The sequence below is a fragment of the Pteropus medius genome, unplaced genomic scaffold, assembly GCF_902729225.1.
Source record: "Pteropus medius unplaced genomic scaffold, Ma_sr-lr_union100, whole genome shotgun sequence".
NCBI lineage: Eukaryota > Metazoa > Chordata > Mammalia > Chiroptera > Pteropodidae > Pteropus > Pteropus medius.
The window spans coordinates 1,337,357-1,352,221 of record NW_024348082.1 but is presented as its reverse complement, the minus strand read 5'-3'; the positions used below and the strand labels follow the sequence as shown (position 1 = coordinate 1,352,221).

At 36.2% G+C, this 14,865-nt stretch overlaps 1 protein-coding gene across 1 annotated transcript in view; it reads right to left on the bottom strand.

Moving 5' to 3' along the window:
• CRYBG3 (crystallin beta-gamma domain containing 3) overlaps positions 1-14,865 on the bottom strand; it is a 98,012-nt gene that overhangs the window by 40,506 nt on the left and 42,641 nt on the right. Inside the window, exons 8-12 of the mRNA XM_039879100.1 lie at positions 13,153-13,289; positions 11,828-11,942; positions 10,642-10,677; positions 8,339-8,472; positions 5,245-5,371 (exon numbers count right to left, since the gene is read on the bottom strand). Of these exons, the coding sequence (XP_039735034.1) occupies positions 5,245-5,371; positions 8,339-8,472; positions 10,642-10,677; positions 11,828-11,942; positions 13,153-13,289 (549 nt within the window). The remainder of the gene's footprint in view (positions 1-5,244; positions 5,372-8,338; positions 8,473-10,641; positions 10,678-11,827; positions 11,943-13,152; positions 13,290-14,865) is intronic.

Below are 14,865 nucleotides of genomic sequence, written 5' to 3'. Positions count from 1 at the left end.
AGCCACATCAACAAACCTGGGTGTACTGACAACATAAACTTTCATCACCCAAGGAAACTGAACATGCCTCTTTCAGGTCTCTTGCAACCTGAAAATGCATAATTAGCTCAAGACGGCTGTGAGAATACAATGTGATGATGGCTGAAGGGGCCCAATCTGGGTCCCGGTTAGGAACCGGTATTAATAGCCACCAACCAAGTCGGGGCTGGTCGTAATGAAAAGATCTTCAGCAGCTCTCAATTATACAGACCCCTCTTCTCACACTGTGGGGACTCTGGAATGTTCCATCGCTGCCTCTATTTCTGCCTCCACACTACTTATTCTCTACACAATTAGGGTGTAGGAATGGGGGAGCAGGGATAAGCCAAAATATATCATGGGTCACTGTGTTATGTTGGAGTCAAATAGAACAAAGACAAAAAAATAAATATTAAGTATGTATAAGTGTGCTGTGTTTGTGCCCATTCATTAAAACTAACTTGTGCTATGATGTGATGTATTTTACTTGAGCAATGGTTTCCACAAATCATATTGTGTGGGAGTGACAGCAGTGAGGAGGGTGAGCTGGGAAGTAGGCTGAAGGCACAGGCCACTTGGCAATACTGCAGCCCAGAGCCGAGGACAGGAGGAGGAACCCACTGTCACAAGGTCCACTGCCAAGTACAAGTGCTGACAGCATGAGTTCACAAACTTACTTGCATGGCTCGAGTTTGTGTCCTTCCTATTCTGTCTACCATACCCAGAGGCTTGACTAAGGGCCACAGGAGTCTCCCAAGTGCCATCGTTCTCCATCTTCCGCTTTTGTTTATTCTTGGCTTTTTGTGCCTTATAGCTTTTGCCTCTCATCTTTTTCTAAGTACCCATAAACCACTCTCCTAGTTTTGACTCTTTGAATTTTTCACTCAGACCTACCAAATACACAGTATTTGATCTAGCTGAGTAGCTGCCATCAATATGGTGCCTCCTCCAGGCAAGAGTTATAACTCTAAGCCAACTCCACTCACCTGCAGCTAAACCTCCAGTGTCACGTGTACAAAGCATGATACAAAACATTCAAAAAAAATTAAACAAAAAAACTAGTAACTGTCTTGTTCGGTGATTGCAACAGGCACCCGATGAGAGTCACATCCAGAGTAAGCCCTTCTGGGTTACTAGGTCACTACTGCCCACATCTTACTAGGCATAATTAAATAATTTCACCAAAGACATTTAAGTGGAGCTTTTGCTTGACAAGAATAAGGATGGAATGACCTCAAATGTGTATTCCATTTTATTATACAAACACACAATTTTTTTTTTTTTTTTTTCTGAAACTGTCATCTGAAAAGCTTTTCAAAAATGATCATCCAATTAGTGGCTATAATCATCCATTTTATATTTTTAAAGCATCTGAATCCATTGAAAAATCTTGATAGTTTAAAATAGTTCAGCTATAGTATTCCTGCTGCTAGGGAAAAGTAATGAGTAGTGCTGTATGACCAAAGATAAGTCTGAAAGATCACCAATTTTATTATTTGTAAATTCCATAAAATCCCCCAGCTGGTTGGGCCCAGGGACTCTTGCACTACAGTCTCTGGTGGGCAAGGTAACACGAGACACCAGCGGAGATCTGGTGTATCCACTAATTTGGGAGAAATACTGGTCTCTGCTGCATTCCATCTGGTTTCAGAGATCTGAAAAGAGATCCAAAGTCTGAAAATCATAACAAAAGCAAATCCAAAACTTAGTAGAAATTGAGGAAAAACAAGCACACCAAGAAACTTTCATCAAGGAAGCCAAGGAATAAAAATTCCTTCTTTAATCCCTGAAGTCTAAATACTGCTATATTCCTTCTGTTCTTCTCTTTAAAAAAAAAAATCAACTCCAAGTCACTATGTCTGCCTGACTCATCTGGAATTAGGAACACATTTCTGGTTGTGCTCTCCAAAGCACTCTGGGACAGAGATCACATTATTCCTGAGGAACACATCCAGGATTTGACCTTACTAGATCCAGAGTGTTCCACACACTGAAGCCAGGAAATTAGAAGACTGCATTATATTATGTAGCTTTTCCATTATCCTCTTGTTTAAATTACTTCAGCTTAGCTCTTAAATGTAGCACTTCGCTCTTTCCAAGGTTGGAGGCATCTGAGAGTCTATGTGGGGAAAAGATGTCTCTCACTGATTGTACTTGCTAACTTATGTATGGCTGTGACAACCCCAGAGCTTTAAATCCTGCAGCTCGTAGTACTGTATTAGTCACTTACACTTTTCAAAGAGAGTAGATCTTATGTTTTCTTATCACACATACAAAAATAATAATAAAGGGAAGGAAGAAATTTGGGGAGATTATGAATATGTCTATGGCCTGGATGGTGGTGACAGTTCTAAAGGCATAACTTATCCCCAAACTTATCAAGTTGTATACATTAATAATTACAGCTTTTTACATTTCAATCGTACCTCAATAAAATGGTTTTTTAAAAAGAGAACGCCTCAATTATAAGCTGTGTCTAAGGAATATAAAAGTTTTCCAACTTGATAAGCAATTTTAAAAAGCATTTTCATAATATGTAAATTCTAAATTTTCTAAATATGTATAGATTCTTCAGTATATTTCATCTGAAAATATTTTAGTGAACATAAATTTAAATTATAAGTAAAATGTCTGAAAGTCCATGTAAATAATTATTATTTATATGTGTGTACTGGTCTGTAATGACCATAAATTTATAGCTATACATGAAATGCTAATAAACTTTTGGTTGGATGAAACCCAGTTTTCCACTATTAAAGTGCTTTTTTAGTCTAACCATCCTGTAACAGAGGAAAATGCATTATAGGCCTGGGCTCCAGAGTAAGGCAAACTTGCCCTAAAATCACAGTATTATACTCTGGCACAGTGCCTAACCTCTTAGAGCCCCAGCTTCTCTATTTGTAAGATGGAAATGGTTAAGAGTCTCTAGCTCATCATCATTGTGAGATTAAATTTAAGTATGCCTGTAAAGCCATTAGCAAGTCCTTGACAAATGTTAGCTTTATAATAATGATTATGAAAACATCTTTAACTATAAGCTAACAACTAATCTTTTAATTAAAAAAAATAGAAGATATTTCAATTAAAGAGAATAGAAGATATTCTTTGAAGGGCATTTTTACTTATTTATACAAAAACTGTATCATCATTTTTGTAAACGTCCCAAACTTTTGCATGCAGCACTAATTACCATGCTAATTTATGCCAATTTCCCAATGCATATTATTATAGACTATATCAAATATTTCCTAATTATATAGTTACAGTATTCATATCTTTTCCCATTTTCTACTATTGGGACATTTCGACTAGTGACTTGGGGTTTTGTTTTTTGTTTGCTTGTTTTAGTCATCTTTGGAAGATACCATCACATTCATTGCTAAACACTTCTAGGATCAGCAATGCTTCCCTTGAACTCTCTCTTTTAAATAAGGAAGGAAGGAAATTGTTTAATGCTATTAGAAAATGCTTTGAATCATAACCAATAGTTTCCTCAATGCATGTGGTTGAGATGACTTAAAAAACAAACAAACAAACAAACAAAAACAAAGGCTCTATCTTGTTTTGTCCTGTCAAGTAAAAAGTAGCTAGAGAAAACCTGTGGTCCTTGTATACTGTGGACTAAATGCCTCAAAAGTTATTTATCCATTGCTCCAGCAAACTCAGTGCCCACTCTTCAGTGGGTTGCCCTGTATTTCTTTCAGTTAGAAATGGTTTCCAAATCATTTTTTTACTGATAAGAATCATTCTGGGGGGGCGGGGGCAGGGGAAAGCTCCTTTGTTCCCTGTGCTTCTTTTCCCATTCTGGCTCCTTCTCCCATTCTGGCTCCTCTTGTCTGACCAGGTGAGGGGTTGCAATAGAACTGTTGCTGGTCCCAACAGATAGAAACCTGAAGGGCCAGAGCATACAACCTCTGTGTTCATCCAAAGTCCACATGGACCCAGTAACTACCCTTCACTTCACGATAATTCCTTCAAAGAGGGTTTTAAAGGCTATGCCAGGTAGGTTACAGTTTATACGGGTAAAGATTATTTTACAAAGAGACTGTAGTGGTAAGTCCTCAATCATAAGAAAACACGCCTCTCTGAATACATTAAAAAGTCTCCAGAGCTGGTCAGAGACATGAGCAACATTTGATAAGCACCGATATTCTACAGAACCCTCTAACATCTATCTCCTCCTCTCCGTGCCTTCATCTACTTCCACCAGGTGTCCTGTCACATTCTAGTCTTTTCTCCACACTGACTTCCTTCACCCCATGCCATTTCTTGATACAGTCACCAAAAAGATCGGTTTAAAACACTTATCTAATCATACTCACTAGGTCCATAATCTATCAGTGGCTCATGGTCAAGTCAAAAAAAAAAAAATCTCAACTCCTCAACATGGCATATATGACCCTTCATCACCTTCCCAAAGTTCTCCCTAATACCCTGGCTTAACACATGCCCTTTCACTCGCATGACCAGTTTTTCAACCTCAGCACTGTTAACATTTTGGGATAGATGATTTGTTCTTTGTTGCAGGGGAGGCCGTCTGGTGAATTGAAGGGATAAAGCAGAATCCTTGGCCTCTACCCACTAGATGTCAGTAGCACCTCCCTGCAAAGTCGTGACAATCCAAAATGTCTCTAAACACTGACAAATGTTCCCTAGAGGGTAAAAATCACGCAAGCTGAGAATCATTGGCCTACATCTTCGCTTTTATATATGTTAATTTCTTGCTGAAACAGCACCTACCTTCCCCCTTCACCCTGTCCTGAATTTCTCACTTGGCTAACTCCTGAACTTGGAATTTCGGCTCACCTGTCATCTTAACTTCTCTTTTCTTCCAAGTAGGAGTAACTGACCTTTTTCTGGGTACCCTGAGCCCTTTGTGCTTAATCTAGGATCAAATATTTATAAAAGTGTTGTCTTCTCTACCAGACTGCCTTCTCTGTGAATGCAGGGGCTAAGTCTCTGGCCACTTATCTCTGGCACCTGGCACAATACAGCTACCAAAGCAGGTGTTCAAAAAATAACTACAGAATCAATGGATGAAAAGCAAGCATAAGTATTCTAGAATAATCACGACAGTTAAGAAAAGCAAGCAAGTGACACAGCAGTTTGGTTTAATGCTCTCAAGTTTTACGAACATTTTATAACCTCATGTTCTATCAGAGGTCATGTCCAGTTTTTATGGAAAGATAAGACAGATAGAAATTAAGAATTCTAAAGCTAACTCACAGCTTGTAAGTACCGGAAAGACAAGATGGGGCCACTCAATGCCCCAGTGGCATTTCTGTCTTCAAAATCTCCTTCTTCAAGCAAGAATTGTTGGCCTTTAAAATGTTCTTTTTCATAGGCAACCCACCTAGAAATACAAAGGACATCAATGAGCCATTAATAAAACTGTAGCCAAGAAAAAAAGAGAAAAAAATCATGATAAAGTACCTAGTTGCGCATCACCATATTTTAAAAAGCAACATGTTTGTTTTGTTACCATTTAAAAAGACAGACAAATGGTATATGCTTCATGGGTCAATATTTTTTAGTTTGGAGGGTTTTCCCAACAAAAGGGTAACTGCTGTAGAATTCCAACAAAGCAATGCTCATTAAATGTTTATGCTGTGACTTAATACTACATCTCAAAATAGTTAGAGATTAGTTTGCCAACTAAAAAATTATAGAAAGCACAAATAGGCAATGAGAAAAGTTATAAACCCACACAGAGATTCAAAGATAATCCTCCTTGTTTTACTGATTAAGCCCTTCTGGAATCACAGAATGATTATTTAACGTTTATTTAGGGTTTAAGTTAAAGGAACCTCTCACCAGGTTTCAGATCTAAAACACATTACAGGCAGGTTTAGCAAAGAGGAACTGGGAAATGTAACTGAGTTGGTATTAAGCCCTGGTAGCCCACATCTATCTAGACAACGCCTTCTGTAGGTATTTACAATGGGAAATGCTATCAGTGATGACAATGGAAGCAGGGAACACTGTACTTTTCAGGGTACTTTTCAGGGACACAGGATTCTTGACTTCTAATCTAAAACTGTCAGTACTGAACACTGATAAACACCATTAGTCATCACGGTCCTCCACAACTTACATTTTATGGAGTAATTGAGCAGTTACTAATGCAGTGCGGGCGTAGATGGTTCATAATACATGCTGAACTGCTTAAATCTGTCTTCAGTTGCACTGTGCACATAGAGTGGGACCGCTCCCACAGGCAGATGCCAAGGATGACTGTATTTTGGGCTCTTGGGTTGAGGGCTTCTGAATTCTGGAGCTTGATAAAATGAAGCCTGGTAGGGCTGACTACTATTTTTTCCTTTCTTCACTCCTACTATAGTTGTGAAGATATAAAAAATATTCCAAAGAATTGTTTCCATAAGGTACAAAATTACTGTAGCCAGACAGTAATCACGAACTCCTCCTCACTGGGTCGTAGCTGTGCATGTGGCAGAGGAAGTGGTGGGGAGGGGCACATGAGCTGAAATACCTACTTTATACATCTAAGTATATTTGTAATATGTAAAGAAACTAGCATTATTTTATTCTTAAATTATAATGAATATCATTTTTTGGGGGTGGGAAAGTGAAAATAAACTTCCAAAAAATTTTCAAATTCTAAGTCTTCTTTTATGTAAATGTGGCTCCTCAAAACATGCTTTTAATATCTTTGAAAGGGAAAAAAAAGAAAAGCTACAGAGGACCTTAATACTAAAAGACTGATCAGTAAATTATTACATGATGACCATTCAAAAACATTCTGCCCAGTTTTCCTTAATAGACTTGATTAAGATTCAATTTATATACCCAGTGGGGATATTTAAAAATAGATGTTAATATCAAGTTCACTTTCCCCGGATTCCTCCAGATGGGAGAGAGATAAAGAAGGGTCTATACTACATACAGATAAAGTTAAACAGCTAACAAAAATGAAAAATGGTAGAAACTCAGAAAAAAATAATGAAGTCAGCTGCTCATCTTTAAATGGAGACATCACACTTTTTTTTTTACATCTCTCCTGCAATTGTTACATAAAAATGAAAGCATGTATATTGTATTACAAATATTTTCTTGAGATTTTTATAAAATAATTATTTTTAAAAACTTGGAAAAGTGCAATGCAAATCACAGTCTAGTTAATGAGAAAAAACATTCAGATCCCAAAGGGAAGAACATGCAAAGATATTTAACGAAGAATTAACAAGAAGGATGTATGTTCACAAATCAGAGAATACTGCAAATAAATACAACACAATAAAAATGTGTTTATCCAAAATGTATTTGTTCTTCAAGTCCTTAATAAAATTTTACAATTCAAGAATAAGGAATTAAATGATTACTAATGTGTCAGACCAATTATAGACATGACCTAGCATACTGCATAGTCTCTTAGCATTTTGGCTGGTATGGCCATCACTTGATTTTCTGCCAAAAATTGCAAATTCTAAGTCTCTAAATGTAGATGCCTGCATGACCTCAGACAAATTATTAACTTCTACGAATAAAACATTTTAGTAGTGTCTTTTGCTAGAATAGCATGAACAAGTAATACTATGTTACCGCAAATATCAAGAGGTACCAATGATTAAATTAAAACAAACCAATATTCCAAATAAACCAACATATCGACAGAGGGACTAATAGAATATTTCTGAATAGATTCCAGTATTGGGTTGACAATGGCAAATAAGCTTTGAGGAAACCTCTTTCTCCATGATTTTACCTGTCGGGCTACAAATATAAAAGGCAAAGCCCAGTGCAGTCACAGAATTTCCTGGGGTTCCTGCCCCAGTGACTGCTGAGCGAGACTGGGTTAGTAGCAGCACACTTGGGTTTATATTTAGGAGTTCCTAGGAGGCTTCCTCAAAAGTAGTTCAGGGACAGAGGGTAACCAATATAAAAAATGTCTGACTTTGAAAGAGACAAGCCAGGCTACTTCTTTAATGAGGAGGGCTCACTGCTACTGTCAGCACAGGAAGTCAACCAAAACCAATAGAACAGAGGGCACAAACCGGGGCTCTCATCCATGCTCAGAATTTGTGGGAAAAAAAACAATTTTATTTGCAATTCTTGTTTCTATACTCTGCTTATAAATACTAAATGGTGAAGTTTAAAAAACTATTTTCTACATTTAATCTAGCTCAAAATCTCTAATACCAGGAGTTCACAAAAAGTTATTAGTAACTAATATTTATTTCCCATATTATAAACAGAATGTGTATCTTTAGACCAAGGCAGGTTGCTTTTGCTCTGCTTAGCATATTTTTTGTGTTCTTCAAAAACAGACTACTAAATCAACCACTGAAAATAAGACACTCACACTCCACCGATGACACGAATTGATCCAATTCCATGAAAGTCCCCATCATTTTTTAAAAAGTTAGGGACAGAATCTATATGTTCACTAAACTCTCTGGTCTGTCCATGGAACTGAGGTTTTTCATAAATAATAACCTGAAAAACATGAAAGAAAATTATTTAACACGCTCACATTTTAGCGCACTTACATACTGATTTACTGAAGTGGCACTAAAGACAACAGCCACAGGGGCCACTGTTTTTGTCATTAATGCACAACATAGCAGTGTCTGATATCCACAAGCAATAAATGAGTATCATCATAAAGGCAAAAGATATTAAGAGTATACTTCTCTCAAATACTCAAGTATAATTACATTGTTCTGGGGCCATGACATAGGATAAACTGTTTTATAACTGGTTCTTGAATTATCTAAGTTTATCCTCGTGTTTAGATTTAATACAGACCTGCCTTAATTTCCTCCATAAGATATTAAAAACTCTCTAGAGGTTCTAGGGCATAACGATAAATTATCTACTGACTTGAGAAAACATGCTGTTTCTTATAATACTCATTGCTTTTATGGTCATTACTGTTCAGTGAGAGTAAACAGACATGCAAATTCTTGAATTTAAGTGTTCAACTTCCTAAAAATAAGAAATGATTGAAAAAATTATAGTATTTTTATTCCATATTTGGTTTAAATTGGGGGCAGGGAAATAAGTGTAGTAGGAAATAAATTTCCAGCATTTCATTCACTTCAAATTTGGATCTGTACAAGTATTTCTCTTCTACCATTGTGATGTTCTTCGCAAGGATGAGCCGCTTTTAGTACGTAGAAGTGGAAACAATGGTAACAGCGCTAGTCTATCCATACTCTATCATCTGGTCCTATTTATGGCTAATGGCATAATTTGTGCGCGACTGGCAACCCATGACTGTGGCAAGTAAGATCTCATGCTAAAACACACTGAACCCAGCAAGTTATAGTTCTCTTATTTAAAAAAAAAAAAAAAACAGATAAAACTATACAGACTGAAAAAAATATGTAGCACTACTCCCGCTGTTTTCTTCCTATTAAATTTTCACTGAGTGCTATATTAGAAATGATGAAGTTTTACTTGGGTTTAATACATGCTACGTATGCCGAACATATTCAAGTAAGAAGTAATTCTTTGATGAGTATGGCATAAACTAACTTCTAACAACTTGAAAATTGTGACTGTCTATGACAGCCATCCACTCATAAACCTCTGCAGCCTGTCAAACTGCAAATGTCCAAGGAAGATCCAACCTGTCACACCTGAAGTTCTGATTCAGCAGATGGGGAGACTGAGACAGCAGTCACTCAAGGAGTGTCACAGCTAATTCTGCATCTATTAGATCACAGATTCAAAATCTTGGATTTTACATGTTAAAATCACCCGAGGAGTTCTGAAAAATTTTGACCACACCCAAGACCAAAATGGTATCTCTGTGAGTGAAACCCAGGCATCAGTATTTTTTTAAAAAAACTCATATGTATGATTCTATCATACAGCCAAGATGTAATAGATACACTCAACTATTAAGTTCCAAAACACTCCATCTATGTGACTGAGAGAATGGTAGTCAGTTCCATAAATTAGGAAGCCCAAAAATGGGAGGGCTGGAGAAGCTGTGCTTTATTTTGGAGGAAAGGAAAAGAATGAACAAACCCGTCTCCACACCTTTCCCTGGAGGTGCTGCGACCTAATGAAAAAGAGGTCTGTTTCCATCATTGGTCGCTGCACTGTTTTTCTTCCAATCTCTCTTTACACACATTTTATAATTCTATTTCCTTCTTTCTTTCTCAAAATGTGCTTAATTTTGGCACCACAACCACTCCAGTTTTCATTGCCTCTACCCCTCCCTTCAAATACTCATGCACAAAAAAACTGACATCTGACAAGAGCTATTACCACCTCTTGATCATCTTTGATCTCCTTCTTGAGCATCATTCCCAAAAGCCTGCTAGGTCTCTTCACTTGAATGTCTAGCTGCCACTTCAACTCCACCCCCCAAACAAAAATCAAACCTATCACCTTTCTCCCTTATTAGTAGGTGCTCATTGGGTTTGACCAGGTTGTCAGTACAGCGCTCCATCTCTGCATTCTTACCACTCCCAATTCTCAGCCTGGGCCCTCAGCAACCATTCTGTACAGCTGCTTCCCTCATCCCAATATCCATGAGCTAGGTATTATCAGCATATGTTCAGGTAATTGTTTTCTATTTTAATAGTTCAAAATACATAATGATTAATACTCAAACTTCTCAGCCTACTACAAAATCTATTAAAGACTTACCTTTAAGTTCATAGGCATTTCCACTTTCAATCCACCCTTAAGATGACAAGAAATTTTAACATTAGAATATTTAAAACATTTGAAAGTAATTACATATGAATATAGCTTATATAAAACTGATTAGTGAAGATCACATATCAATCAAGTTTAAGTTATAGTAAGTTTAAAATTTTAAGTATAGAACCCTACAGTAGTTAAAATACAGTCAGACTGTTCTACATCAATGGGCAAGAGGTATTAAAAAAGATACTTTCCAGATTACAATAACTACAGGGAAGGCAACTGAGCTTTAGTCCTTACATACGTGTAAGGAATTAAAGATTTAATCCCACTACACAGTGTCTAAAAAAGAACAGTGGAGTTGCTAGTAGATTTAAAAATCTTATTTGGTGGAGGTGATTTCTAAACAACTTAATACTAAAAGTCTCCTCTACAACAGCTTTCTAAATTAGAGAGAGCACTTCCTCTTCCAAGTTGTCAATATTTTTTATCACATTTAATGTCATTGTGACCTCAAGGTTGTAGAATATAAAAGGTACTTCCCTCCTCATGAAAACCCTAATTCTATAATTTCCTTGTTTCTAATGCTATCTTACATTATATTTCTTAAAATTTCTTATTTGTCTTGCTTTTAATTTTTTAAAAGACATAAAACCACCAAAAATGGTTTATCACATAGGTTAAAATTTCATTAACAGTTTGTCCCTCAAATAAAAATGTTGGCAAGAAAATAAACGCTGCAACCACTTATCTTCAAGAAAGCAACCACTGACAGAACTGTCCATTTATTATTAATGCTGAGCATATCATTCATTACTACAATGGAAGAGTATAATCTATAAGTAATTTTTAATAAGCATCAAAAAAAACCAAATTCAGAACTTTATTAAATATTCAAAATTCACAGCAAAAAAATTGCATGTATTGTGATAAACTTAGTACCAAGTAAATTCAGACATTTTTCTTCCAGGAAAAAATTTAAATGTTTTCACTGACATATTCTCTACAATGTAAAGAAACGGAGGCAAAAAAAAAAACAATGTATTAATAGTTTGATAATTCAGTCGTGTTCATATATGTTTCTCAAGATTGAAATGCATGAGCAATTATCACAGCTATTTAATTTTGGATTCATGTAAGGAATTAAAGTTGGGAAAAGTTTTTTTTTTTTTTTAAATTTGCTTACCATTTGAAGTGGATGCAATGATTTCATTTCTGCTGCAGAAAGTTCAAAGAGTCCATGGTCTTCCTCCAGAACTGTAGCTTGCCCCTTAAAATTAATATCTGGGTAGGCAAGCCAACTAAATAAGAAATGAATGGTTGGTTAAAGTATAGTCGGAATACCTGAGTCTGCTTCTCTAAAAGTTAAAAGGGCTACAAACAAAACCAAAAGCTCATTATAGAATCACACTAGTAAAACACACTCAAAGTGACTTCACCAGACAGCACATAACAAGTTAACATGTTATTAAGTGCTTACATTCAAATGGTACTTATAAGTCTATTCTGTTTTCCAAGCACTAGGCATTACTTTCTTAAAATTTTCCAATATTTAAAAGGTGTAAGCTCTTCAGTTTAAGCAGACTATAACTGAAGTATCAATATCATTTCACTGAATTCCATTCTTTTTAAAGCTGCGGTGATCAGAGGTAGGGATTACCAGGTATTTTACATCTTTGATCTACATTTTTAGAATCGTCAGTTCTGTTGGCTGCCTCAGGAACAGTATTTGAAGTAAGATTCCCAAAAGACCCACCTAGCTTCCATCCAAACTTGATAATTACAGATATTTCTCAGGTCTAAGGTTAATTACTATGTCTATCCAAGAGTTCTAATCCATGATTGAGGAAGAAAGATGTTCTACAGTGACCTCAAAATTCCACACCACCATGATCAGGGCAGATGAAAATAAGAGTGAATGAGAGAAGAAGGATCCATGTTGAACCAGGGATGGTTCAACCAGAATTTGTGATTCGAGCCAATCTGGGACGGAATTAAGATTGACCTGAGACCCACAGCTCTGAAGATACCTCTGGAATCACAAAGGCCTAGCCTGAGATAAACCGCTTTACTTCCTCATGTATAACGTGAGAGTAGCTCCACCTGCCTTGCAGGAATAGAGAAGTAATGAACAAAAGGGTGCCATGCGCTTGGCACTGCAGAGGCTCTCAGTAACTATTAGCACTGAGACACTCTAATAATATAATTCAGGATCCAGAATTTTAGGCCAGGGACATAATTTCATTTATGTCCTAAAATTCGGCAGATGAAAAGACAATGGATGCACTCATCAAGAATCTATATCTGCTCCTGTGAATCATATATCAAAGACTTAATTGGCTCCAAAGACAGAATCTGTTTAATCCTTACAATAGCCTTTCTTGAGTATCCAGGAGTATAAATGAAATTAACTAAAACTTCAGAAATATGTATGTTACCTACTGAAATATGAAAGAAAAAATTAACTCTGGTGACCACCAATCACTGTAATGAAGAGAAACTGATACTTACACTCCTGACTTCACAGTGAAGGACACAGATTTGGGGATATTCAGCTCTTCCAAACTGGGGATTGCTCGCTGTATGTAGATAGGACAACATGTTGGGTCAGACTGTGGGCAAAGTTCTATCTCTGGAATACTGCAATCCTGAAAAAAAAAATGGCTTTGAAATCATCTAGAGACACATGCAGTCCAGTATTCTCAACACCCTGGAAAAACAGTTTCAATTACTCTCATTGTTCAGTTTAATTTCTTCAGAAGAACAACATAAAGGAAATATTGTTCTCCATACCAGTTTTTAAAAACAAATTTTTCTAAGGAGTTACATTGGTAACATGAAAAGTACAAATATTATTGATTGAAAAAGTATTATACCATTTTTTTTCCTGCTTTGTTTTTAAAAGTCTCATTCCATTAAGCAATGTTCAGAGTTACCAAACTATCTGAATGCCAAAAGTCTGCAATCCTTCCTTCTTAGAAGCACAACAAAGCCATAGGGAGGAAAGGAGTTACATAAGAGCTGATCTCATGGGGGACATAAAAAATAAATAACAGAGAGGCACTACACCCTCAGTGTGTAATCTAATTTACATTGACAAAAGAAGTAGGAATTAAAGGTGAGGGAAAAGGAAATCTGTTTTCCTACTTGTGGTATTCTATTTATTTTCTTTAGTACGAGTTGGTTTGAAGAAAAAAGGCATTATGAAATTTGACCCTACACTCTGTTACACATCAGCAGTCACCATGTCCTTTAAAATTTCACCTGTGTACATCTCTTATGTATTCCCATTATCAAGGCCAAGACTTTGATTATGGGACTAGACCACCAGTCAAGTACTAGCTACACTCTATACAGCTGGGCTTGTTAGGACACCACTTTCTTCATGACACTCCTTAGCTCAAGATCCAAGTATAACAAATTTATATTTGTTTCCCTTCCTACAAAATGGCACCAACCTAAGTGATGTACACGAACTCTCCACAACACTTCAGTCATACTGGTCTCCATGCTATCTCCACTCTTGCTCTGGCCTCTGTAAGCCTGGTAAATGTTTTCCACTATTCCAATTAAAGAGATAATTTTCTGTGTTCTTATTATGAAAATCTTAATAGTCAAGTTCTAACTCAATAATGACATAATCTTTTCTTAGAGAATCAAAACCACAATTATTTTTCCCTTCTCTGAAATTACAGATGGGCTTCTTGTCTGAACACATAATCTATCTCAGCAGTCATGCATGTTAATAATAAAACGTTAAGTTTTAGTAGCATAATTCCTATCTGGGATGTTGTGAAATTCAAATAATTACGCTTTAATGAAACAGGTAAATGCAATAACAATTAGAGGTGACACTTACTGGACTAAACAACTGTATTTTTTTTATAATTAATTTTGCGATTTTAAAACTGAAATTTTCTGATTTTTTAAACCTTTCTCCAAACTGAGTTCTTACTACTCATCAATAATCATTCTTATTAATATGTAAAATCAAGCAAATTGATGCATCTTATTTTCAGAAAGTTAGGTCTAAAATGCAGTAAGAGGCATAACCTAAAATATTCTTTCAAGTATGAAAATGTATTTCAAGTTTCATTTCAAAAATAACCAGAAATGTCCATTACAGTCACCTGTCAATCTTCAAGGCTCTTTTGTTTGTTATTAATAACAAAGTTCTAGTAACACTATTTAAAATGCTGCCATATTCATGTCCCCCCAGGGATC